This window comes from Simochromis diagramma, unplaced genomic scaffold (assembly GCF_900408965.1).
Source record: "Simochromis diagramma unplaced genomic scaffold, fSimDia1.1 OVJJ01000216.1, whole genome shotgun sequence".
Taxonomy (NCBI): domain Eukaryota; kingdom Metazoa; phylum Chordata; class Actinopteri; order Cichliformes; family Cichlidae; genus Simochromis; species Simochromis diagramma.
The window spans coordinates 4,888,823-4,913,865 of NW_024386883.1; the positions used below are offsets into that span (position 1 = coordinate 4,888,823).

The 25,043-nt window shown below is 41.4% G+C and overlaps 3 protein-coding genes across 4 annotated transcripts; 2 read left to right on the forward strand and 1 right to left on the reverse strand.

Annotated features, from left to right (window-relative positions):
- Positions 1 to 6,312: 6,312 nt before the first annotated feature.
- On the reverse strand, positions 6,313 to 12,899 carry mis18a (MIS18 kinetochore protein A). The gene is made up of 5 exons (XM_040033223.1): positions 12,567 to 12,899; positions 12,093 to 12,159; positions 10,364 to 10,486; positions 9,850 to 9,952; positions 6,313 to 7,003 (listed from the first exon to the last, which is right to left on the reverse strand). Exons 1-5 carry the CDS (start codon positions 12,805 to 12,807, stop codon positions 6,923 to 6,925), a joined length of 615 nt encoding a protein of 204 aa, XP_039889157.1. The 5' UTR covers positions 12,808 to 12,899; the 3' UTR covers positions 6,313 to 6,922.
- Positions 12,900 to 14,350: 1,451 nt separating this feature from the next.
- On the forward strand, positions 14,351 to 18,276 carry haus1 (HAUS augmin-like complex, subunit 1). The gene is made up of 9 exons (XM_040033222.1): positions 14,351 to 14,479; positions 14,565 to 14,739; positions 15,836 to 15,971; positions 16,065 to 16,199; positions 16,285 to 16,408; positions 17,579 to 17,644; positions 17,752 to 17,823; positions 18,031 to 18,078; positions 18,167 to 18,276. The coding sequence occupies exons 1-9, from the start codon at positions 14,459 to 14,461 to the stop codon at positions 18,209 to 18,211; spliced, it is 822 nt and encodes a 273-aa protein (XP_039889156.1). The 5' UTR covers positions 14,351 to 14,458; the 3' UTR covers positions 18,212 to 18,276.
- Positions 18,277 to 20,111: 1,835 nt separating this feature from the next.
- On the forward strand, positions 20,112 to 24,780 carry eva1c (eva-1 homolog C (C. elegans)). 2 transcript variants are annotated; one of them, XM_040033218.1, is made up of 9 exons: positions 20,112 to 20,283; positions 20,420 to 20,709; positions 21,543 to 21,760; positions 21,946 to 22,069; positions 22,245 to 22,397; positions 23,105 to 23,248; positions 23,838 to 23,915; positions 24,007 to 24,099; positions 24,178 to 24,780. In XM_040033218.1, exons 2-9 carry the CDS (start codon positions 20,598 to 20,600, stop codon positions 24,552 to 24,554), a joined length of 1,299 nt encoding a protein of 432 aa, XP_039889152.1. In that variant the 5' UTR covers positions 20,112 to 20,283; positions 20,420 to 20,597; the 3' UTR covers positions 24,555 to 24,780. The 2 variants fall into 2 exon arrangements, with proteins under 2 accessions (XP_039889152.1, XP_039889153.1); XM_040033219.1 differs by having other exon boundaries at positions 20,114 to 20,709; positions 21,543 to 21,742.
- The last annotated feature ends 263 nt before the right edge of the window (positions 24,781 to 25,043 follow it).

Sequence of the window (25,043 nt, forward strand, 5' to 3'; positions counted from 1 at the left end):
CGAAAACTTTTGCCCATTTCCCGAACGCAAGCATTTGCTTTTTTCTGGTGTCAATATGAATCTCACACGTTGTTTGCTGAACAAAATACAGTCAAAACCATAAACATTTGAAGGGCAATGCAATTTGCTTCACTTCAAATCCACTTTAAAGGACTGAAACCAATTAAGATATAACTGAAGTGTAGACCTGTAGCTTTAGTTCAAGGGGCTTAAATGATATTAACATTTAATATATTTATGAATTAGAGCAATTTTTCTTAACATAGTATCTGTATTTCCTGAGGCTCCAAAGTAATTAGACAAATGACTCAGCAGTGGTTTGGTGGCCAGGTGTGGCCTTGTTATTTCATTAAAAATTCTACAAAGTAAAAGCTCTGGAGGGCAATTTTTTTTCGTTAACTGTTCACAGGAATTTAGGAAGTAAAGGACGCTTTCAGTGGGATGAAGAAAAGAAAACACACCTAGGGCAATTTAACTACATTGTAACTACCTAGAATAGCATGGAATTATTGGCATAGATAAAACCTCTTCACAGCATGTAGCAGAGTGTAAAACACTGTCACAGAGGTACATGTAACCTGGTCGAAGTCTACGATCAAGTGATGCTTTAATAAATTTAGCATTACCATCGTTAACAGTAGAAAGATAAAATTAGTAGTTGATAGGAGACCTCTAAAAAGACGCACGAACAGATGTTGTAACACTCATTATGGGGGATGGTTATTATGTGACTTTTAATGATTTATTTAAAATAGTTTTTTTTTCAGGGTGGAATAATTCACACTCCAATCCACAAAGGGTCAAGTGTATAAAGGCTAAAATATATACATACTTTTACTTACATCTTTTAATATATAGAGCTGAATGCATTTTAATTTGACAATCATTCCACCCTGGAAAAAGAACTGTTCAAAAAAATCATGAAAAAAAAGCTCAAATTTAGGAGTGACATTCATACCTGCGATTGAATATAAAAGTCTAACCACAACAATCCTTTTTGTTTAATATACAATATACTATGCACCAAGAAGCCCTAATAGCTGCTGTAAAAAAATAATCGTTAAGTGGAGTAGAAACAGTTAGTCAACATTAACTCATCCAGACCAGCTCATTTGCAGTTTTCTCATCTGTTTTTCTGCTTGGAGATCTTACATCTGTTGATTCAAGTTCTGAAAAGTGAGCAACTCACATTACACTAACAGCTCTAACAGTCGCTAAGAAAACAATCCTGCTGAACTGGAAAGATGGACAGAAACCTTTCAGTATTTCAACGGCACCACTCTGAATACATTTGCAAGACAAAAGGCATTAAAAACAAATAACATAGCTTCTCTCAAATAGATATTGGATACTGTTTATCAAAGTCATTTTTCTCGCCTGACTACTTCTGCCATTACTGCACCAGTGACATAAATACCACCATTTTCCCACATCCCCAGTGCCTGGGTGCATGCACCACCTCATAGCCTGTCACCTACCACTTGTATCATAATAATCTGAATTGTGACACCCATTTTAAATGGTAAATGGCCTGTATTTGTATAGCGCTTTACTTAGTCCCTAAGAACCCCAAAGCGCTTTACACTACATTCAGTCATTCACCCATTCACACACAGGTGATGGCAAGCTACATTGTAGCCACAGCTGCCCTGGGGCGCACTGACATAACATACTGTGCAAACGTCTTTAGACAACACTTTCTTCTTTATATTTTGTAAGGAAAATAGGAAAAAGGAGCTGTGACTTATTGAAATGTGTGAACACACATGGAAATGCAGCATGTAAGGTGAAAACAGAGTTTGTAAAATTTTAACAAGCTTAAAATTCTAAATGACGATCTTTATTCTTCAACACTGAAATGCTGCCCTAAACCATGCCAGAGCCTCCACGCTGTTTCACAGGTAGCTGTAGACACTCACTGTTGTACCTCACTAGTGAACTACATGTTGATGAAAATTTAACCCTAAAATCTTACATTTGAATTCATCACTCCATAAGACCTTTTTGAAAGAATGCGCACAGCTCAAATAAGTTATGGGAACATTTCAACCCCACATCTGATACCAATGAACGAAATATTGAACTTGCTACCTCTGATCTCTTCATCAAGATAAAACTAGACTCAAACTTTCATACAATGTCTTATCTTTAAAATTGAACTTAAAATTTCTACTGCCTTTATTTGTATTGGCAACTTTTATACTGGTATATGAAGATTCTAAATATCAAATATTTATAGTTTCCCTCCAAATATCATGTCACATTTGACCTCTGACCTCACTTTAACATTTCACATCTGCCTTTCTTTCAAGTTTACCTCAAAATCTTGTAAGAAAATCTTGTCAAGACAAAAGGAATTCTAGATAAATTAAAATCAATAAATAAATATGTTCAAAATTATTATTAGAAGTATATTAAATTAAATTTTAAGAGGACAAATAACAAAATCTTTCACTTTCCACTTGTTTTTACTGCACTGCAAACTTAATGTTTAACAAGAAGGCAGAAAACAAAATAAATGTATTTAAATTACAATACTATTCCCTTAAAAGTAAACCCCGTCCTCTTGGAGTGCTTCTTGTTTTGGTTTTTTGTATTTTCCACACATTATCAACTGTTTCTAAGCTGACTGAGCTGAGCCAGTGATGTGACCCGATTAGACCTTTCTTTATCTACTGAAGACAAAACTCAGGGCGGGAAAACCCAGAAACAAACAGCAACTAAAGATAACGCATGGCAAGAAACTCAGCATTTGGTGTCCATCATTTTCAGACTGACCAGAGTTGTTTCTCAAATTACTGTTCAGTCTGCGAAAATGGCTGTAATTCCTAAAGTGTTATTGCAACATGTCCATTATTGTGGTGAACAGAGGCAAAAAACCCAGTATCATCCAAATATTGGAGGACCAGACTGTGAGTCCCTATGTAACTTTGAGGAAAATGATTTTTAACCTCTCACATTTTCAAGGTTGAACAATTTATGCAAAGAATAGCAGAGTTTTAATAAAAGTATTTGGTGAGTTGAAGCTTCAGACTGCGTTTTGTAAGAATCTGACTATAGAGCCATTAATCTATGTAGTCTCAGGAAGCATTATTGGAAAAACGGATTATTATTCAAATCAATCTGCGTATAAAAGGATCAAGTAGCAATAACAAGCTTGTGATAAACACCCCACCAACATATGAATGGAGCATAAGTGGATATTTTTATCACTTTAGAGGAATGCTAACATTGCAGCTTGTTACATATCATTACATTTATAAATATGAAGACATTGTAACACTTCTTCTTGTTGTCTGCTTACACAGCAGATACTGAAATTGAATTTAATAAAACCTTATCCTGCCAGATTTAGAACAGAAGTTGAACAATTGTGACTTTGCTGTCAATATTCAAAATTGTGCATGATTAATAATTCTCTTTGGAAAAAAAAAGAATTCTGATTAGTCAGATGGCTGGCATCTTTTTAATGTGTGGCCAAACTGACCACTTACTGTCCAGCAGGAATTTAGTTTTGTCAGTCTGTTGAGGCTTAGGTCCTGATGACACTAATCCCTTTTTCAGCCCCCTGCTCGTCACATATACAGATAGACACACGCACACACTCTCACCAGGGTGTCACTGGCAAAGGGACGAGGCTTTGTGTCTGAGAAAAACAGACGATTAACCTGCTACACACACCAGGGATGTTTGCACACAGACAACCTGAACATCCAGGTCCAGCCACACAGACCGGTACAGCCTCCCTCAGCAGCGCTCACACCAGCAGAGGAGGAGGAGGAGGAGGAAGAGGAGGAGAGAGTGAGAGGCAGCCAGACTACCTGGCAGCCACGGTTGTACACAAAGACTTAGGGGGAAATAAACAAGCAGATGTTTCTAATGAAGTAGGAGGCTTTGTTTGAGCACTCAGAGGGGATTGGGGTTATTCCGTCAGACGAGTCACCGACTGGTCGGTTATATAGTTCCATCACAAACACAGAGGAAGGTCATCAACCTTGAGAGGGCAGAGACGTTTTATTAGTTAATCTGAACTGGGTGAAGTTGAACAAAGACCTAAGATCATCCTACATTTGGGAACCTCCCAGATGAAGACGTTTATTAACCGACCTTCCAACAAATCTGTGGGAAACAAAGACAAAGATGGCTCCAGACTGTCTCCATGACTTAAATGTAAAAAAAAAAAAAAAAGATTCCGTTCAAGCATACTGTTGGTCAGCCCACCACGCTGGAAAAGTAGGGGCAATCAGCCACGGCAAAAGTCCAGTGGGATATTTATACGTTTGTTAAGTAGATAATTTATTTTTTAATAATTATCTGTTTATTACATCATCATTATTATTATTTATTAAACAATATTTTTAAAGCACTCAGTGTTAGGAGGCACAGTGAACATGCACAGTTTTGTGTAAAATGAAGGGTTAAACCAGGAAATGGTCCAAAACCAGCTGTGAGCAACTGGTGGGGTGTGGTCCCTTTGTCGGAGGAAAACCAAATACCAGGATAGGAAAAGGCAGAAACGAGGATTAAATAAAGTCATCTATTGCGCAGGTTGAAAAAAATAGTACAGAAATAATGTTTTCAATGTTTTCCTTAACAAAACATCTGACACGCAACCATCTCATTGCCACTCTCACCCTCATCCCTCAAGTATTATCAGAACCAAATTACAAGAAGGATCACATTTAATGCTCTCTCTCAAAACCAATAAAACAGAAACATTTGCCTTCTCACAAGATAATCCTTTTCTATCCATCGAAAAAAAACCAAACATATTTTCAAAGTTGGCACAGGTGGCACTCCCTGAGATATTTTTTCCTCTCCAAAAACAAGATCAGAAATTCAATCAAAGAGCAGAGCACAGCCAATCAGCTCGCAGAGTCCGTGGCAATAACAGCATCAGTCTGAGCAGCCATTGGTCCTCTGTTTCACACAGAAAAGGCTTCAATTGGCTGCTGCCGTGCCGAGGCTTCATTGCCTCCATGGCAACATTGCTTCCTTATTGCTTAGGGAAGGTGAAAACAGGGGAGAGAGGGGAGGCGACTTTCACTCAGACGCTACCTCTGCATTATTCATCCTTTGTCCCCGAGTGCTTGTAGAATGAGAGGTACTGACAGACGTGTGTTTCTATGTTGGTCCTGGTTTGGGTGGTAACGATTGGTTCAGAAGTAAGAGGTGAACGGGGTGAAATCGGTGCAATAATTGCACTCAGTAGTGCAACACATCCACCAACACCAAGTCTATATATAAAAACGGCCAGATGAGTTCAGAGGCGATCCACTGAGCCGTTCCCTGAGATGCAGACTTTAAACAGAGGTAACAGCCTTTAAGCTTCATTTCATTCTATGGGGAAAAAACAAAGCAAACTGGGAAATGTATTCCAAAACGAGCCTGCTACCCACCCTGTGTAACAGGGTGCAACAGCGCACATCTGGACTGGTCGGCTGGCTTGCATCATCCATCCGCAGGATGCGAACAGGCAACTCATCCTTAAGCGAGAGCTGGATAAAGACTTCTGCTGCGACCACCGCTACCAGAAACAACAAAAACCATGCGGTTTGTTTGTTGTTGTTTTGACTTCGCCCCCACTACCAACAACAACAGTAGAGGGTGGGGAGAATTAGAGGGAGGGGGAGGGAGAAAGAACCAAGGGTGGAGTTACAAGAGAGAGAGAGAGAAAAACATCACACAGAGATTAAGGTTGGGGGGCTGGAGGGGTGAGCTCATTCACGACTCTTCCCTTGTGTGTGGTGTGTGGTTGAACACGAGTTGGGGGGGGGGAGCTAACGTCTGTTGACAGGCATGCTGGCCAGCGAGCTGGCTGGCTGTTCCTCCGGCGGTGAACACGATGACGAGATGGCAACAGGCAGTCAGCGTAGCACGTGCTCTCAGTTGCCATCGCAACCTGCCCTTGGATACAGCGTGCTGGTTGGCCGTTTCTCACTGTTGTTGTTGTGTGAGGCTGATGAAACCTCGTGGGTGAGGGAGGGCAAGCGGTACGGCGTGGAGCTGCTTTTTGGTAGAAAGTGTTGCTAGGCACATTAGAGGTCAGCTAACAAACAAACACTTTTTAATGCTCTAACATTTAATCAACCCACTGACCCCGACTTAAGCAACCTTCCCAGTTTTGAAGGTCTTAAATTGGTTGTTTAACTCTTAAATCCAAGAAATACGTCTAATTAAAGACAAAGCAGGATAAGCCACTGATCCCCAAACAATTTAAGTGCAAAAGAAACATTTAAAAAGATTATCCTGACAGTTTAAAGTTGTCTCGCTTGGTTTAAATTGCAATGTGAAACTGACAATGCCGGAACATGTTTGAAACTTCAATGCTTTATTACGCAGATGAGAAAAACATGTAACTTTGAGAACAAAACGAACAATCCAACAATGAGTAAACGCACAGAGAAACAGATGGTAATTTCCACCCATTCTGGAAAATTCAGTCATCATTGGAACAGAATAATGCAAATACTCTTCAGTTCCTGCGACGACTGGACGTTTAAAAGCATGTATCCGAGCCTGATTTCAAGGCTCCACACTTGAGGGAGAGAACAAAGAAAAAGTGTGTGTGGCCTTGAGTCGAGTGGCCAGATCAATACAGCATTGTGCTGAGTGAGCAGCCTGTTTGATGAGATCCCGAACAAATAAACATTCTGCTCGTAGCGCGCATTCATTCTGCACTACGACCTACAGGGAAGACTGTGCCATGAGCCGCGAGAGCTGGCAACGTGATTGATTACAAGTGCAGGGAGGCTTTGTTTCACCACTGGTAATCAGGACAAAGCAGAGTGGAAGCTTTGTGTGTGTGTGTGTGTTTTTAGGTGTTGCGGTCAGGACGACTCATCTAACTCGAGGAATATGTCACAGATAAAAGCGTTAATGTAAAGGTACAGCTGAGGGGTGTGGATATTAAACATCGCTGTCAGGCGTCATCGCATCCCTCCTGAAGGCCAATCTCGATCTCCTCTAGCCTGTGTGCCATGGACATGACCAGCATTTTCATCTAGAAAAGATTGGGGGGGGGGGGGGGGGGGGGGTTCATGGAAAGAGAGAAAAGGATGGTTTAGAAATTGTGTTGCGTTTTTGGGCAGGTAGAGGATAGAGAGAGGTGGGAGGGATTCAGAGCGGGGAAGAAACAAAGGGGGAAACGGGACAGGTGGGAAATGAAGGGAGCAGCGGGAAGCAGCAGTGAGGAAGAAAGTGGGGAGGAGGAGTAAAGATAATTGGTACAGGGAGACAGTGAAGAAGAATGAGGTAACCCAGAGAGGAAGTGGTCAGGGGCAGACGGGTGCGAGGGGCAGTGAGAGAGTGGGAGGGGTGGGGGAGACAGGTCACTGAGGGTAGAAGATTAAAAACCCAAACAAGTGTCTGCAAGTCACAGACAGACAGACGGAGGGACAGGGAGGCAGACAGACAGAATACATTAAGCGTGGCATCAGGAGCCACGAGCATCATCAGATAGCTGAGAACAAAGACCAAGAGCAAAAGGGTTCGGAGAGAGAGCATGAATGCCACCTGTGTTTACCAAAACTGCTGCACGATTTTTGTTTGTTGTTTTACATTTTGCAAAGAGAATAAAAACTATCCTCCTATCACACCTTCCTTTCATTTAACAAAATGGGCGCACGCAACAATTTTTTGTTTTGTTTTTTTTAATCTCATAGTCAGTGTACGAGAACTGGTAAAACAGAAACAGACGCCAAATTATTCACTCCGTGCTGCAAACAGAGGGACGTGTTTTTCTGTTTTTCTAACTGAGTGGAAGACAATGATGTCAAACTCGTTAAGCATGGAGCTTTTGCACACCTGAGTTACCTGCCAGCCGTTTTTTCCTACGCTTTCTGTTTCTTTGTTTGTTTGTGGTTTTTGTTTGTTGCAAAGCTATGGGATGCTTGATGCAGAAAACTATTTAGGACTCGATAAAGGCTAGGCTCTATGAGCAGAATCGATAACGGCACATGTATCTAGAAAATCGGAGTTACCGTTCTGTCATTTATTTCCCCAAATAATGAGGCAATCCTGATATAAAATGCCAGAAAACAGTAAAACTTGACCTGTACTTTAACTTGGTTAGCAATAAATGTCAAAAACATAAACCAAAATTCAGTTAACAGACTAAAATGACACTTTTCAAACTCAAAAACATTAACAACTGATGAAAGTTCAGACCTGTTACTATCAAAACATTTTACTGAGCAATAAAACGTTTAACTTTATACCTACATGAGCCTTGGATTTAAAAAACACCCAGCTGGATATCTTAAAAATTGAAGCCTTAAAGTTGAAACTTGGTTTTTTAAGTGTATCATCTTGATGTAGGGTTTTGTCTGCAAACAAGTAATAATAGAAAGCGGCGACGTTAATATCTGATCAAAAAACCTTTATAATCTTGTTACAATGCACCAATAACTAACAAGACAACCTGCCTATAACCAGAAATTAATATAACTGTTGTGTAGTTATAGTCTGATTAATCTGTAATCTATATAGACAAGCACTAAACACTCAAAGCAAGATGGATTTAAGAAGTAAATCCAACCCAAATATTAACCAAAGCCAGTATGAGGTAAATATCTTCACTTCATTATGCACTTTCCTGGGGTATCCCTTTGTCTGCGTCACACACAGTGTAGTAATATTCTCACAGCAGTGACACTGGTTTAATTTAAATCAGATGAACTGGGGGGGGGTTTCACGTATATCTTTTGGTGGATCACAAAAATGGAAAAGGAAGAGGGAAGGCAATTATACACAAATACTCAGGTCACGGACAAAAAAATTTAACAAAGCATTTAACAAACTTTAGACACACCTACAAGTCTTTCTAGATATTTAAAAAGACATATGCTGCTCATGCTTTGTTTTTCTTGTCCCATAATCAGCATAACCTGTTCCTAGTATACTGCTGCACAGATAACATCTCAAAATGCAATGGTTCACATGGTCTGTGATGAAAACTCACAGGTTGGTGCAAAGTGAAAGCAGAGCACCGCGCACACACACCAAGCTACCGTGACAAAAACACTCCATGACCAAAACATGTTTTTCTCCAGCGAAGATTCCTCAGCATGGTCTGTATCACATCTATTGTCCCCGGTGCAAGAGAGTGTGGAAGGGCTGGCAGGCGCTCCTGCACGCTATCGCCGCCTACTGGCCAATTAGTGGTTTTGTGGGATATTTTAAACAAAGGGTGATTTAGACTTCAACTTTGGGAGTCATTCCACGATTCCCGTGAAAAATCTGACTAGAATTCCTGAGCAGTGATAATGAGAATCATAAGATGAAACTAAATTAGGGTAAGGAAATTAAAATTGAGATATTGGATAACTGCAAACAGGAGATTTGGATGTCAACACTGAACCCTAAACATATTAACATCACTGCTATTATTTCAGAGAAAATGGTATAGTGCTTGCAGAAGACGAGACGGATAGATGAGGTAATGTCTGATATTAGTGTCTGGCTGCCCGTTACAGCACAAAGGGTTTCCCAGAAGTAAGCTGATGTCACCGTTAGTACAACCTATGCATTGGGCATCAACGAAAGTGCTGCTTGTTGCTAATGAGAAAGTACTATGACAGAGACAGGTCAATAAAGAAAAACTATTTCTGCTAAAACCTTGCATAGAGTTTAGATCTGCTGACCAGATTTTGATTTTTTAACATTAATACTTTTTGCAAAGCAACAATACAATTTTAAGGACTAATGTCAACCTGTGTTTGGAGATATAATCAGTTTACAGTGAGCTTTAGAGCAGAAAATCTGCTCATTACGTGAAACATTTTGTTTTTCCCAAAGCAAGACATCATCAGGGAAAGCAGACAAAGAGAAGCAGCAGTAGTAATTTACCTCTGTCAGCTGTTGTTCAACAATGCCTCTGTACTCCAGTGTTACTGGCTGCTCTTTGGGGCCCTCTGCTGCCAACATCTGGCCTCCAGAGCCGAGCACGTAGCTGAAAAAGATTTCCACTGTCAATAAAGTTGTAAAAGGAGGATTCACACCACGAACACGTTACGATTAATGGTATTAAATACAATATCATGACCAGAGACAGTACAGCTTATTGCAAAATAACTAAAATATTAATAAAAATTTGATCTAAAATAACAATATACAACATGTCTCATCTCTTCTGTTTGATATGTAAAATGTCAAAGCTTTGTGTCTCAGTTATTAATCTACTTTAACAAACCACTTCTCTATAGTGCACTGAGCTCATTGTCAGGTTCAACAAACCAACTTGATTGAGATGATTTGAGCTTTGCAATGTGATGCATTATCCTGCTGGAGTCATCAGAAAATTAGTAAATTCATGAACCATGTTTTGTTGTTGTTTAAACTAAAGTCTGTCCCAAAAACGCACCTGTCGATGTCAGCGACACTGAAACAGAAGGTAAACCTCTTGTGGTCCAGGTTCTTAGGGGTGGATGTGTACACCATGCCAAGCACAGAATGGCAGCCCCGACAGATGAGATCCACAACCAAACTGTAGAGAAATTAAAGGAGGAAAAAACACAACATTCAAACAGAGAAACAGATTTACTCCAACAAGGACACACATACATATATATAAAAAATGCCAAAAGAATGGCTTACCCTGCTCCTGCCCCGATGGACGCTGTGGAATCAGGCATGCACATGTGGTATTAGTGCTCTAACTGTACTAAAACTGCAACGCTTCAGAGGTAGATCTATCTCAGATTCCACTGCAGTTATCTGACAACTATCAACACTTTTCATAGCTGAAAAGGCTGTTCACAGAGTACTGAATATTAATGGAAAGTTTGCATGAAGAGGAAAAGTGTGGTAGGAAAAAGTGAACTAGCAGGAGGGATCATTGCAGACTTGATTGTCAAGAAAGGTTGATTCAAGAACTTGGGAGATCTTCACAGTGCTCTGAGGTTGCTGTCACCACACACAGACATCCTCGGCGAAGGACCGGCAACTGTTGTACTCCACATATCAAGCCTTTCCTTGGCTAGAGACAACTGAAGCATCTACAGCACATTCTTCCATCTGCTGATCACCTGATGTTATTGCTGTGCTCGATGGGTCAGCTAACTCCCCTGACTTGAATCAGAGAGAGAATCGGTGGGGATTTGTCAACAGGAAGATGACAAACACCCCATAACACAGACCAGCTGAAAGCCACCATCAAAGCAACCTTTGCTTCAAGAACACCTCAGCAGTGCAAGAAGATGATCACCTGCTACCTATGCATCAAGCTTTTCAAGGGCCACAGAACTGAGTGAGGAGTGTGAGAGGTCCATCCAGGTGATGTGACTGAAACAAAAACACTATCTGTTCAACCTGATTCCAGGAAGTTTTTATCAGTAATTTCAGACTTCTAAAGTCAACTCCCACATGGTTGGATGTGTAGAATTTGACACTGGCATCAATCAAAAAAGGGAAATCCAAGTCTTTACTGAAATTAGAGACCATCTTGAGTTTTCAAGGTTCAAGGTTCAAGGTTCTTTATTTGTCACATGTATAGTTATACAAATATAACACACAGTGAAATGTAACCTGACACGCTCCTCGACATGTGCAAAAATTGTGTGTGTGTGTGTGTGTGGGGGGGGGGGGGGGGGGGGTAGAGGAAGAACATCATATATATATATATATATATATATATATATATATATATATATATATACACATTGGGTGAATGTGCAGTGGTAGCAGCAAGCAGGTGAATTCTGTACATTAATATGAATAGACATCTGACTATTTTACAGAATAGACAATATAAACATATTTAAAATTAAAGGAATTTGAAATGTACATTGTTCCTTGGTTTAGTGTCTGGAAGAGAGTCCTGTCTCAGTCAATTATAGATGATGTGAGAGGGCGGGTGTGTGTGTTTAGGGCACGGATGGCTTGGGGATAGAAGCTCCTCTTGAGTCTCTCTGTCCTTGCCCTAATGGACTTGATTAAATAAGAAATCATAAAAGACTCCTATGTGCAAGTTCTGGTGCTTTCATCCACTTGTGAACATTGTAAGTTTTGTGCTACACTAGTATTAACTAGTAGTAAAACTAGGTGGTAGTAAAGGACTGGAATACATATTTTACTGCTGGGCATCATCTTACCAGAGAGACTTTTTACTTGCTTCGTACAGTCGGTTCTCCTTTCCAATCATGACATTGTCAGTGACCCCTAAGGATAAAAAATAGGTCAGCTGAACACAGCTCAAAAATCTGTAAATTCACATCCTGTAAATAAACACACCAGGCCATCAGTCTTTTCATTCATTTTAACACGCATCTCCTTTTAAAGTAATAAATATGAAAGGTAAAATGCATGTCAGAAGGGCACTTTCATTAGTTGAGGCACAAAGTTACAGATATATTAACACCGACTTTAAGTAGAGGGTGTTTTTACTCAAATACTTATTTAATCTATTAACTTTTTTCATTTTTTACATTTGAAGTTCACATAAGAAAATAATATTTACATTTCTAGGCGATGAGCCTACAAGGGGGCCCCAAATCAAACTCTGGACCCATAACAACTTGGGCCGGCTCTGGGCTAAAAGGGCAAACAATCTCCCAAGCCAAACTTACGCTTCAGTCTGATTTGGTTGAGATCATCTTCACTTCCATCCCAGGACAATGAATCGCCGACAGGCAGCTTGCATTTCGCGCAGATGAAGACCACAGGTCCGTCATCGCCGTTCTCCTCCTCGTTCTCGGTGGGGCGGAAAAGCTTTTCCCCGACCGTGGTGGAGTCTATGCTGGACGCGTCAAACGTGGAGTTATTTACACTTTTACTATAAGATTTTTCCAACTGTTTCCTCGTCGCCATTTCTACTCGCTTTTTCAAACAAGCTATTTTGAACTTCGGCGGGTTGTTGACGGTGAAGTAACCATCCGAGAGGTATCCGACGATACGAAACGTTAACCTGCACGCACTTCCGCTTTCGTCCTTCCACTCGGATGCATTTTTTTTTTAAATAATAATTTTAAATTTGAATATTTGTTAGCTTGTTGTTGTTTGTTGGTGTCCGTTAACGTATTTATTTATTAGCTTGTGGCACTCAGCCCGGTGAGAACAAAGTGTATATCAGTGGTGATTCTGTTGGGTCTCTGGGCAAATAAATAAATGAAAAATAAAAACAAATCACAGGGGCCACCTCTAACCAACATTCATCATTCACTGTGTTATAATTAATCTGACACCAACAATAAAAAAAAGCAGGTCAGGTAAAACGTTACTAAAAGTAGTGAAACTCCAAAGAGTAATTAAATTCTGTTTTATTTATACAGCACCAAATCACAAAACCTGTTGTCTCAACGCACACAGAGATGAGTAGAGATGGTGAAGGTGAATGCGAATAAATACCTAGGGTCAGTCATCCAAAGCAACAAACAATACACATGAGATGTGAAGAACACAGTGCAAGCATGGTGGATATGAATGTAAAGACAGAAGGATAGCAGCGAGCGTGAAAGAGAAGCTTTGGAAGATTCTAGTGAGATGTGCCATGATATTTGGTTTGGAGGCAGTGGCACTCCCAATAAGACCAGAGGTGGCTAAACTGAAGATACTAAAGTCTTCATAGGGATAGTTCAGGTTGAACATTTTGGAGACAAAATTAGAGAAGCACAGCTGAGATGATTTGGACATAGGAGGAATGGTGGACACAGTGGGGAAAGGATGATGAATATGAAACTACCAGGGAGAAGGGAAAGAGGAAGACCAAAGAGAATATTCAGCGATGTAGTGAAGGAAGACATGCAGAAGGTTGTTGTGACAGAAGAGGATGCTAGGGATAGGGTGAGATGGAAGCAGATGGTCTGTTGTAATGACCCCTAAAGTAAGGAGTTGAAAGAAGAAGAAAATGTCAGAGTGTGAGACTGAATCCAGACTGATTCAGAACAATAATACAACAAAAGAGCCAATATCACTTGTAAAAAATGTGACCAAATTGGAAAAGTTAAAAATTTAAGACATTCCCTCCACATTTTTATTTAGGTAGGTTCATGTTGTTTTGTTATTTTGTTGAAATTGTAATTTTTAGTTTTATTTCAAGAGTTGTAGCTTTGAGTTTAGCTTTGGTTAGCTCTAACAATCCAAGTCTACAAGTCTCTTTAGTTCCGTCGAACTGAACGGAAATGGAGGCGATCTATTTTAAGTTTTTCTTTGTCTTTGTTTCCCCACAGGAAACGTGAACCGGAAAGAGTGTTTTGGAAAAAGTTTTTTTAAATATATATTTTTATTTAACTTACCAACTGTGATTGATTACGCCTGTTTATCTTTTATTTAATTTTGTATTATGAAATATCTTAGAAAATATAGAAAAACATATGTCTCTCGTTTGTTACTTGACGTAGTTTTGCCCTGTGTTCTCATTGGCCGGTAACCAGGAAGTTTTTGGGATGATTTCGGGGGCGCGAAAACATTTGCCGTTTTCAAGAAGACGTTTGTTTTGGTTTGTGACGACCTTTTAGTAGTCATGTGTGAGAAGATTAAGAAGGTATTTTTCTGTTTCGGGAGCATATCCCGCTGACTGCTTTTGCTGCCCCGTGTTTATATGTTCCTGCTTGTTGTGGCATCCTCAGGTGAACAGCTGGCTCGGCGCCGTGTTTGGTGAGCAGGTTGTGCCACAGTTTGAAGTCAACACACGGACAGTGGACATCCTGTACCAGCTCGCCCAGTCCAGCGAAGCCCGCTGCAGTGACACAGCCCTCCTTATAGAGGACCTCAAACAGAAAGCTGCAGAGTACCAGGCTGAGGGTGAGTAATTTACAGGCAGTTATACAAAGTTCATTTAATCTAGGGGGGGGGGGGATAAATATGCTGTGGGTTTAAGACAGCATCCAAGTGCACTTGCACTCATTTTAAAGGCATTTAGCAGGTCACAGTGTAATAGAAGGACAGTTAAAGTTCAGGGATATCAGTCTGTCCAAGCAGGAGGCAGAAACTGCTGATAGGGTAGATGCAGGTCATTCACAGGCAGCAGAGAGTGTGCGACTTCTCCAGGATGGTACATCACTACGGTTTGCTGTATCTTCCATCGTGGTCTCAAAACAGTGGTGACACAAGGAGAGCTGGACAGGGTTGAAGGGCATCGACCGAGCAGTGAGATCAGTATCGGCCCCTTTGTGTGAGGAGGGACAAAAGGAGTGCTGCCAGAGCCCTGCAAAATTACCTCCAGTGGGCTAATCATGTGCATGTTTTGTTACCAAACCTAAACACAGAAACTATGAAGGTGGCATTAAGGTCCTTTAGTGGGACCTGTGTTCACAACCGAACACCATGCAGATTAACTGGCATTCGCCTGAGAACACCAGAACTGGCAGGTCCTCCCACCAGCGTCCCGTTTTCCTCACAGATGATGTTGCAGGCAATGAAACGTTCACCATGGTTACTCCAAACTCTTTCAGGACTGACTTTTGCACATGGCTATTATGTGATGGATGAGAAATTAAAAATTCAAAGTGCCTACAACCTTTACACTGTAACGTGTGGTGTATTATCAAGTGTGTTTACATTATACTTGGTATACAGAAACACATTTGTCTAGACTTAAACTAGTGAACAGATACTGATAGTGAAGTAATAAACAGTATACAATGATTTCTACATTAAAACCATTTAACTGTTCATCTTAGTTTTCTCTTTGTATGTTTGCCTGATGCCTCATCTGTTTTACTTTTGCACTGTGGTACTCTTCCTCTGATGCATATCGGCCAAAAGTATATTTTAAAAAATCCAAGTTGTTACAAAATAATATTAATAAGCCTTTATTTATAATGATTTACTTTTCTCTGTGCTGTTTATGTGAGACATTAACTTCCACCTTAAAGTTTTCAGTGTTTTCTCCACTCAGGTGCTCATCTCCAGGATGTTCTTCTACAAAGTGTTGGCCTGTCCTCTGCCAGTTTGTCAAAGCCAGTTGCTGACTGCTTATCTGCTTTAGTAGACAATGCTATGGTGCTTGGAGTGAGAGACACTTCACTGGGCAGGTATGTTTTTTTTGTTTTTTTTTCAATGAAGTTGGCCAGGTTAAAAAAACAGGGTGAGATAAACTGGCTCGTGTCTCGTCATCTTGTGTGCAGCTTTATGCCAGCCGTAAACAACCTCACTAGTGAACTTCTGGAAGCAGAGAAGTCAAATAGAAGACTTGAGAGAGAGCTCCGGGCCCTCAGAAAGAGACTCGGGTCAACTCTGGTGCTCCGGGGAAGTTTACAAGAGTAAGTACACAGAGGATGACACTGACCTGTTCTTATATGGATGATATGTAGCATATTTTGTAATACTGGCAATCTTAATTTTCAGGGATATCAACAAAACTGTCAAAGCTCAGGCAGTGGAGAGCGCTAAAGCTGAGGAGAAGCTGCTCAAAATGGATTTTGTGACAGCAAAGGCGAACGAGCTCAGTAACAGACGGGAGCGGTGTGAGGTATGTTGTTTGTGTTTCATTAGGTATACCTTGTTAGTGCAGGGTTGGACCCCTTTTTTCTCATGAGACCAGGCTTTTTTTTTTTCATATCATTTTTCATATCTTTTTTTAGAAATCCAATTTTTTTCTTAGCCCAGGCAAATTGTTGCCTCAGTTTCCTGATCTTAGCTGACAGGAGTGGCACCCAGTGTAGTCTTCTTCTGCTGTAGCTCATCTGCTGCAAGCTTAGTTGTATTATATTCAGAGAGGTTCTTCTGCATACCTTGGTTGTAACGGGTGGTTATTTGAGTTACTTCCTGTCAGCTCAATGCAGTCTGGTCCTTCCCGTCTGGCATCAATGAGGCGTTTTCAGCCAGAAGCTACAATAATACAGTACTCCTGTCTGCACCTCCAACCATCAACCAGGTTCAAAGTCACTTTAATCCCATTTCTTGCTCATTCTGATGCTGTGTTTGAACTTCAGCAGATGGTCTTGATGCTCTGAGTTGTGATTGGCTACTTGTACTTGCATTACCAGTACTCCAGTAGGCAGACTGAATAATGTGTATATTACAGTGATGTCTGAGGCAGTTTGAAAAAGAAAGAAGAGCTAATGATAATAATGCCTGTAACATTTTTGCAGAACTCATCAAGATATTTAAAAGTGCTCTGTGTTTCTTTGTGTTGACTCAATTAATTGGAGGTTTGCTTTGGATGAGAAACTATAACAAAATGTACAAATAAGATTTTGCCCTGCAGCTTTAGAGGTACAGTTACCCTCCAGTTACAGTAAAAATATCCATCATCAGAAGCCAAAAAGATCAATTTTATGTATATAAAACTCTAGGAATGGTCATAGTAAAGGAGAAAAGATGCAGAAGAAAAAGTATTTTTATAAAACGTTTGGGATGGTATGAAGTGTTGATGACACTACCACAAAAAAGAGATAGTTTTCAAAAAATATAAGAAAAGGTGTAGAAAAATGCACAGTTTTCCTCATTGGGATGACCAGTTTTCCAGTTTTTTTGTTATGCATCAGTGTTTGATCTCCCAGATATAATGTGTGCATCACGTTACAGTTTAGAGAACAGAGATGTTTCTGCAGAACGGGTCCAAGAGTTCCTGTTAATGTCAGGAGGGAGCAGATATTCTAAAGATCATTGATTTTATTCTGCTCTTTCTGTCCTGCAGGCCCAGCTTGTATCCAGGAACATGGACAAGTCTATCACCCACCAGGCTCTTGTGCAGCTGTCAGAGGTATTTCAGCTTTTCCACATGCGCCCCCATTCATTGCCATGGAAATGAAAATGTAATACCGTCTGCTTAGAGGGTCTGAAAGTGTCATCTTATTTTTCTCTCTACAGGAAGTCACCGAGCTGAAAAAAGAAATAATCCCCTTAAAGAAGAAACTGGAGCCCTACATGGACCTGAGCCCGGTATGTTTGTTTTCACTCTGTTACTGACTTTTAAAGACTCCACGACCAAACCCCTTAATCTGTTTTTATCCTTTTGGGTAATGTTTTTTGCACACAAATGACTTTATTAAAACCAACCTGAAGGAAAGGGTTGAACCGTGTTCAGACGTGTGGAAACAAACTTCCTGAATTTGGGTTTCTGAATTTTGGTTTTCCTCCTCTAAACAGAGCCCGTCTCTGGCTCAAGTGAAGATAGAAGAGGCAAAAAGAGAGCTGGTAAGCATCCTAAAAACTCGCTCAATAATGGATGAGATGTGGTGGCTGATTTATTGAATTTGATCCTATTTCTTTTTTTTGTTTTCAGGCTGCACTTGATTCCCAGCTTGAGATGAATGTGGATTTTAAATGAAGATTTGTCTAATGTTGCTGTATTATTTACTGTGTTTGTTAAATAATAAAAGTCACTTAAATTTCTTTGCTTTGACACCCACCTTCTGGCTTCTTTTTATGCAACCCAACAGATCTGTGCAGAGACAAGTCTCCTTGTGCTCTAAAAGTAAGAGCTGCTTAGAAGCACTTTTTTCAAAACTTCCAGCTTTAAAGTCTTGTCAGTATTATTCTTTATATTTCTCTTTATTTCACAGTTACCTATTAGAGTATTTATTAGAGAACAAAAACATTTGGCTTCATCTGTTTTCTGTTCCTCCACCTCTTCCTGTTTGTTACAGACATCATTAACACTAATCAAGAGCGTTGTCTTTATTTTCTGTTCACTGCAGTCTAATTGAGGGGTTGTTTCCCCTTCGAAGAAGTACTAACAACATGTCGTGAGAGTCTGATCTTTCTGCCCAAATACAGAGACGGTAGATGGCATTAAATGAATAGTTTTGTTGTGATGGCAACATATTAAAAAAAACAGGATTTGGTAACCACGTAAAAGATGTTTGTCTCCCAAACACTTATAGCAGGAATGTCAAACTCCTCTTGCATCATGAGCTACATACAGCCCACCTTGATCTTTAGTGGGCTGGACCAGAGAAGCTTCTCAAATCTGCCAACACAACTAAATTGTAAGAAGTAAATGTGTGAAAATAACAGGAAAGGTTGTGGTATTTCACTGCCCAGAAAAGTGAAACTTTACATTATTTGATTATTTTTCTGTTGCTTATTTACTTTGGTGTAGTATAAATGGCCATGGTGGAGGTCTTTATCTGTAGAAGAAGCTGTAAAACTTGTAAATATACAGTTAAAAATCCAAAGATTTCCTTGAAACTTTTCCAAAGCTGCCCAGTGGGGTCAGATTTGAGCTTTTTTCAGCCGATTCTGGGCCCCAGGTCTATGTTTGACACCCCTGATTTATAGTCTGTGTTATTACTGATAGGTCTCCTGTGGTGAATGTTGACATAGTTGTCTTGAACAAAAGAAATTATAATAAAAAGCATTATTTCTATACTTTTAAAAAAGACTGCATCATCAACACATTTCAGAAGCCTTTCCACTACCTCATTACATGAATTTCTTGTTTACCCATGTGCCACTGTTATTTTACTGACTGGCCTAGATGGCTATGTTACCTCTTAAAAACAAAGTGCAGGAAACCTTTTGTGATAGACAGCAGACTTCCACAGGCTTTGGAAGGATAACGGCACGTAAAAGTGGTTTTGGAGCCACTGCCTGAGCACCCGGAGCCAAAATACGGAGAATGCAACAAACTTGTCCAGTTTATATGCAAAATACCCCCCTTGTGATCCAAACCCACCCTTGCCTCTCTCCCACTTATGTGGAGCTGAGCGTGGAGACCCCAACTGTCTCTGTCAGTTTGACTGTTGTACGTCTGCTGTGCAGTCTGACACGGAGACTGACTGGTTACCATGGAGTGGGTCATGGATGTGGGCTGGGGAGCAGTTTACCCAGTAGGCCCCCAGCTTCACTGAAAGGCGCCATGGTTAGGGTGTCAGATTATGAGAAGAAACTGAATCAAAATGTCACTTAAAACCTCAAAATTTGGCACTTCTAATTCTAAGAGGTTTTCTACTGATTAAACCTTTGCACAATGTCCTATGAGAGTATTTCTATTACTTTTGTGAAGATGTAAGATTAATACGCGAAGAAAGCCGAAATATTCCGCCAAATATAATACACTGGTATAAAGCTATGATGTGGAAAAATAAAATAAAGCTTAGGAGTTGTAGAGAAAGGCGAAGGAAACGTGCAGAATAAAACAGCAAGTTCCAAAAAGTAAACATGTGCTTCGCGGAGGGGGAGGGAGCCAGTGCGTCATTACCAGCGAGCGTGTCGCCCCTCTTCCCTTTAAAATAGTTTTATGCGCCACGCCCACATTATGATTCCCGCTCAGCTGTTACTGTGGGTCGCCTTCAGTTTCCACATGGATCCATTCACGGATCTGCGGGCTTGAGCGTTTGGGAAGTCGCCGTGGGAGACTCGCCACTCCACGCGTCGCTCGGATCCGTCACCTCGTCTGTCAGTTTTGAACAACTTGTTGCGCAGCTGCTATTCCCAACCTCCTCTGTGGTCCATTGCTGCTGCTGCTGCACACAGCGGCTGATCTTACTCAACCCCAAACGGCCGCTGTTTTTCTCTCTCTCCTGTGCTGCAGGTGAAGACGGATGAAGAAGTGATTTGATCTCAGCTCAGGCGACACAGAGATGAAGCTCGGTATCGCGGCCTCTTTGAGCGCCTTCACCATCTGGCGTGGGTTCTTGTGAAGTCTGGGAAGTCCTACGGTGGGGTTTTTTTAAGCGTCCCAGCTTTTAATATGATCAGTGAGACGGGGGATGCGAGTCATGAGCTGGACCCGTTGTCGCGGACTGGACTGGAGCCACAGCCTCCTCTGTCTGACTTTACTCCTGTGGACCAGAAGCATGAGTGGACTGGCTGACTTCTCAGGTAAGATGATGGTGATGTGGGTGGGTGGGGGATTACGGGGTGGTGGTGGTGGTCGTGCAGACAATGAAAACACGAAGTATTTCTGTTACAGCAGGTTGGGTATGAGCCCCACTGTTATATGGTGTGTAATAACAGCTGCCAGTGGGGTTGGGTGGCTGGGGTGTGTGTGTGTGTGGGGGGTTAACCTTCTGTTTGCCATTTTTATGTATGGTGTTATAGATAATGTGGCTGTACTCTTTCTCATTGCTAGTGTTCATGATACAGCAAGAAAGCCTGGATGGTATAATGTAACACATCTTAATTCTCTATTTTGTGTCTTCTTGCTGTATTGGTAAAGCTGACAAAATGACTGCGCAGCATTTCTTCTCATATTCTAGTGTTTTATCAGAACCATCTCCCCAGTGTTGGATTTATAAATGTATTTATCTTTGGATACACTGTGCACAGCTTCAGCTCAACACCTTGGAATCAGTAAGTAATGTAATGTATAACCGTACAGCACAGGGCGGTTATGTTTGTTGAATGCCAGTTCGCTGAATATGCCACTTTGGAAAAAAAAAAAAAGAAAGACAGTGAGTGAGGCAAGACCACAGTGATTTTTTTTTTTTAAAGCAACCTGAGACACCTGCAAGAGCGCCAAAGAGGCCACGCAACCTGCTCCGCAGCTACTGATGCAGTAGATCCAAGAAAAAGAGTGTTTTATTTATGTAGCTAATAAATTACTGCAGTTTCGTTTTTTTTAATTCAGTACGATTTGGTGAAATTCTGAATGTAATGTGTAAAATGAGCAAAGTCTCCCTTCTGTGCATGCATACATGTCTTCTGTCTAACAGACTACCTGTCCAGGATCATTACCAGCCACTCTGCCCACGCGTGTGATGGGCAACCTCTGCGGCTCCACTGTCCACGCCACTCCACCATCTCCATCCAGTCTGCCTTCTACGGGAGCAGCGAGATGCAGCTTTGCGGAGTAGCTCCACACCCTCCACTCGGGGCACACAATCACAGCTGCTCAGCTTTCACAGCCCTACAGGTGCATTTTATATGTGGGGTAAAGAGCTGTTTTCACTCTCACTGGGTCAGCTGTTACTTAGTGGCTGCTCGTCACTTTCACGCAGTCTCAAAATCGTCATGTCAACCAGTCGGTGCATAAGCTTGGCTCTTTGCATCTGATTTGGTTGTCCTTCCTTCACTGTGGATGGTGTTTGCTGACTGTCGTCCATGTTTATTGTGCAGAAGCTTTTGTCGGAGTGTCAGAGCCACAGAGACTGCCAGATGCCTGTCAATCACCTGCTATTTGGGAAGGACCCCTGCCCCGGCACTACCAAATACCTCCATGTGGACTACAAGTGTAAACCTAGTGAGTTCATCGGGTCAAATTTTGTTTCAGCACAAGTTTCCTCACACATTCTTAAGCGAATAGCTACACAGCCACACATAAAAATCCTCCCCACACCCAATTCCAGCCGTCAGTTTCCTACCACCATCAGACCCTCCTCCAAGTCGTCTTTACTCCTTTTTTCCCCCTCACTCAGCTGAACACAAAAGACATGTGGTGTGTGAAGGAGAAACCATGGTCCTGCGCTGTAAGCCCCCCAGGGCGCTGAACATCTATGCAGCTGTCTACGGGCGAAGGCTGGGTCACACCGACACCTGCCCCTCCCACCTGACAAGACCACCCCCGTTTGGTGAGTTTCTAGCAGACGATTCCAGCAATGAAAGGTCTCAAGATGCACGAATAAGTTAAAGAGGACACAGTTTGTTTTACATTTAGAGTACAGCACTGTGAAAGTTTAAAAAGGGCGACATATTGCTTCTCAATATAATTAAATAATTCATTGTATAATCTTGTGAAACTTCTGTGTGTGAGACCGTGATAAGGTGGCAGTTTGTGGAGGGATACTTATTTAATTGCTGCTGTTCCCAGACCTGGTTAAGCAGAAGAAAATGTTCTGATGTTATCATAAACAAATATCTGCTCACATTTGTCTTGACATTTCCCATAGCATGAAAAAGCAGGTGCAGATAATAACATGAATAATGGAATAATACATTTACTCATTGGAGAGTGTCCCAGCCATTGTTATCATTTCGTTCTGGGAACATTTCCTGGTGTGACATTCAAACTGTACGTGACTGATTTCACATTGTACAATGACAGGATACAGTTAGGTCTCTGGATGCTTTTGATTTTATGACTAACTATGTTAGTCCTGTGTCGCATTGGCGACCCGTCCAGGGTGCACCCCGCCTCTTGCCCTACAATAGCTGAGATAGGCTCAAGCCCCTCCCACGACCCTGATATGGATAAGCGGAAGCCAATGGATGGATTAACTACAGTTAATCAATGTTTCTTATTCAGTAACTCTTTTTGCAATTGACTCTTTCCCTGCAGAGTGTCTGAACCACGAGGCCGTACACTTGGTCTCCAAGTCCTGCTACAGCAAACAGAAGTGTGCTGTTCCCGTCAGCAACCAGACCTTTAGGGACCCATGCTTTCCAGGAACCAGGAAGTACCTCAGTGTGATCTATTCTTGTGGTAGGACCCTCTCTGTTTCCTCATTCACCTTAATTGCAATCCCTGTGATGAATTGAACATAGCTGTTTTAAAGTAGGAGCACGTACACAAAGGAAGGTTTTTGTTTTGGCCTCGTTCATTACGCGGTAGCTCCATCGGTGAACATTTCTAACTTCCCACTCTGGATTCTTATCAGCTGATCCCAGCCATCAGCTGTTCTTATCCCATCACACCCAAGAGCGCAATAGCAGGGGAAGATTGGACTGTGAGCAACTGATTTGTGAGTTGGAGTTGACATCCTGATAAACTTCCTGTGATTGGCACAAATGCCATCGAGGTCACATTCATGCATCGTAATTTGGAGCCTGGTGTTGAAAGAATTCTTCTGACTGGATGTGTTGGCTCCATATAGAGCAAAACAATGTGTGTTAGCCTTGAAGGGCGCTTATTATTAATACAATAGTAGGGAAAGTATTTTCGATCTGAATATGTAACTCCATTGTTGGCTCAGTTTGGATGTGAGAAGTAGCTTGTTTAAAACGGTCTACTGAGCCACTGAGTCATTTTGTTCACAGCGATACAAAGACTTCTTCTGTCCTTTTCCCAATAGTACCGCAGAGTTTACTAAGGGTGGCAGACCCCAACATAGTAAGCCTCACCTCATCTCCTAGCGTGGGCACAGAAAAAGGTACAACAGCGTCATGCCGTCCACGCAGTTCCAAGATTTTATTGTGACTTCTTCACATCGTACTTGTAATCTTCACAATCTTCTCCTGCAGATCTGGAGGAGCCCTTTCCTAAAGGCTCAAGAAGGCCTGACAACTCAGGAGCGATGATGAGCAACTCTCTCCTGACATATGCTTACATCAAAGGTATTGACACACATGCGCTCATGAACTAACTCCCAATCCATGCTTTATCGCAACTCCCCCTCTTTGTTTCCTACACAGAGCATCCTGAAATGGCAGCTCTGCTGTTTACCTCCAGCGTGTGCGTTGGTCTCCTGCTCACCCTGCTGGCTGTATCTGTTCGAGTGACCTGCAGGGCACGCTGGGTCAGAGATCACAGACTTGCACCCAAGCCGGGAAGCCCTACTGTTAAATATCAGGAAGATGACGAGGATGAGGATGACACAGATGAAGAAGAAGATGACCACGAGGGAACGGGAAGATCTTTGCTCTCAGCCACGGAAAGGAAGGCGATATACGGTTGGGAGGAAGTGACTTATGTGAGCGAAGCGGCCGAGCGGGCGGAGAGGATTGAGCGCAGAGAGATGATCATGCAGGAGATCTGGATGAACGCCTATCTGAATGGCAGCTCGTGTTAAATAACTCATGACCTGTGGATGCTACTCAGCATCTGGTGTTTTTTTTCCCAGCAGGTATACTGATCACCACCGCAAGAAGCTCCTTTTTTAACATTGCAGTTTGTTGTGTTTTGCCATTTTTGCGTACAATATGCGAAGAAAAAGTTTTCAAAAGTTTCCATGATCAACAAAGTTTTATGTCTTTTGTATTTATACAGACTCACCACTAAATATAGCTTTAACATTTCAGGCTGAAACATTATTTATTGTAAAAAAAAAACAAAAAACAACCCCAGCAAACAAACAAACAAAAAAGCATTCACCAACGACTTTATCAGGTTCACAGGCTAGTACCAGGTTGGTCCCCTTTTTGCATTTAAAACGTCATTAATTCTTCAGCACAGATGCTGACATTTTGATCCATATTTGGTTCATATTGACATGATAGCATCACACAGTCACTACAGATTTGTCAGCTGCATATCCATGTGGAATCTTCGTTCCACGACA